General features: G+C 45.0%; 1 protein-coding gene across 1 annotated transcript; it reads right to left on the bottom strand.

Annotated features, from left to right (window-relative positions):
• Window positions 1-389: 389 nt before the first annotated feature.
• LOC110035231 (DNA (cytosine-5)-methyltransferase CMT2-like) lies at window positions 390-1,043 on the bottom strand (the record flags this gene model as incomplete). The annotated part of the gene is given in 1 exon segment (XM_020739463.1): window positions 390-1,043. A coding segment is annotated over 1 exon segment (507 nt), but the record flags the coding sequence as incomplete, so codon positions are not given.
• Between the last annotated feature and the right edge of the window lie 7 nt (window positions 1,044-1,050).

Here is a 1,050-nt window from a genome sequence, read left to right as displayed (position 1 = left end):
CACCAAATTGCTTTTGAACAGGGAAATTTAATCAATATAGCCACCTATCTAGAATAACGGATAGCCTCATACACTGAACTATAATGGACGAACTATAACCGGTTGAGGTTCTAAAAGGGCCTTTAGACATTCACTAGTAGAAATTACTTTCTAAACCTGATAACCCGCAAAACAATTCTAAAACCTCCAAATAAAGGTGGAGCAACCATCAACATTTCAAAAGAGATCAATATCAAAGCACGGTTCTTACAACCAAATTGATGATCCGAGCTCCACTCAAGTGGTAAGAAGAGTGCATATCTTAAATGAGCAAAACAAAACACAAAAAGAATTGAATACTTACAAAAAAAAATAATGTTTTAAAATATGATAATGAATTGTACCCTCACCTGGCGCACATAATGATGAGGCCACCTCCGCCTAGCTTCCTCATCGAGCACAGGTTCACCAATGAAGCGTGCAGATCCATTAACACGATCCAGATTCTTTAAACTTGAAGAAGAATTTTTCTTCAACTTGGAACCTGAAAAGTCCCTTAAACGCTCAGAAGTCGGTAGATCGGCCGACAAACTTGACCTTTTCTTCTCAGAGGACAGTTCTGGCAAACTCGCCGCCGTTCTAGGTGAGCGCCTCGGGCCGCCATTTTCAATCAGCCGGTTCTTCCAAGTATGCCCCGATCTAAGTGTTGAATTGCAGATCCCATCGAGCGAGGCGGAATTCGTGTTTTCCTTGCTCCTGGGAGTGGCAGAGACAGTCAACGGCGAAAACCGGGGCTTAACCATTCTAGCATTCTCCCCAGAAGCACCAGGGTTGTCGCCATCGGGGCTCGCGGTGGGACAAAGATCGCAGATTGGGGAAATAAGATCCGGAGCCGCGAAAGGGATCTCTGCAGCCATGAGGAGCAAGACGGTGGAGCAGTCAAAGTGAGAGAAATGGGGCGAGTTGAAGGGAAATTAGGGTATGCGAGAGGTTTAGCGCAATGGCGGGAGTTCCAGAATTATTGGACGAGATTGAAAAGGAAACCCCGGTAAAATAACATGCAACCCCGGT

Source organism: Phalaenopsis equestris, unplaced genomic scaffold (assembly GCF_001263595.1).
Source record: "Phalaenopsis equestris unplaced genomic scaffold, ASM126359v1 Scaffold196893, whole genome shotgun sequence".
In the NCBI taxonomy this organism is placed as follows: domain Eukaryota; kingdom Viridiplantae; phylum Streptophyta; class Magnoliopsida; order Asparagales; family Orchidaceae; genus Phalaenopsis; species Phalaenopsis equestris.
Note: the sequence above shows the minus strand (reverse complement) of the source record. Positions and strands in the feature narration are given on the sequence as shown.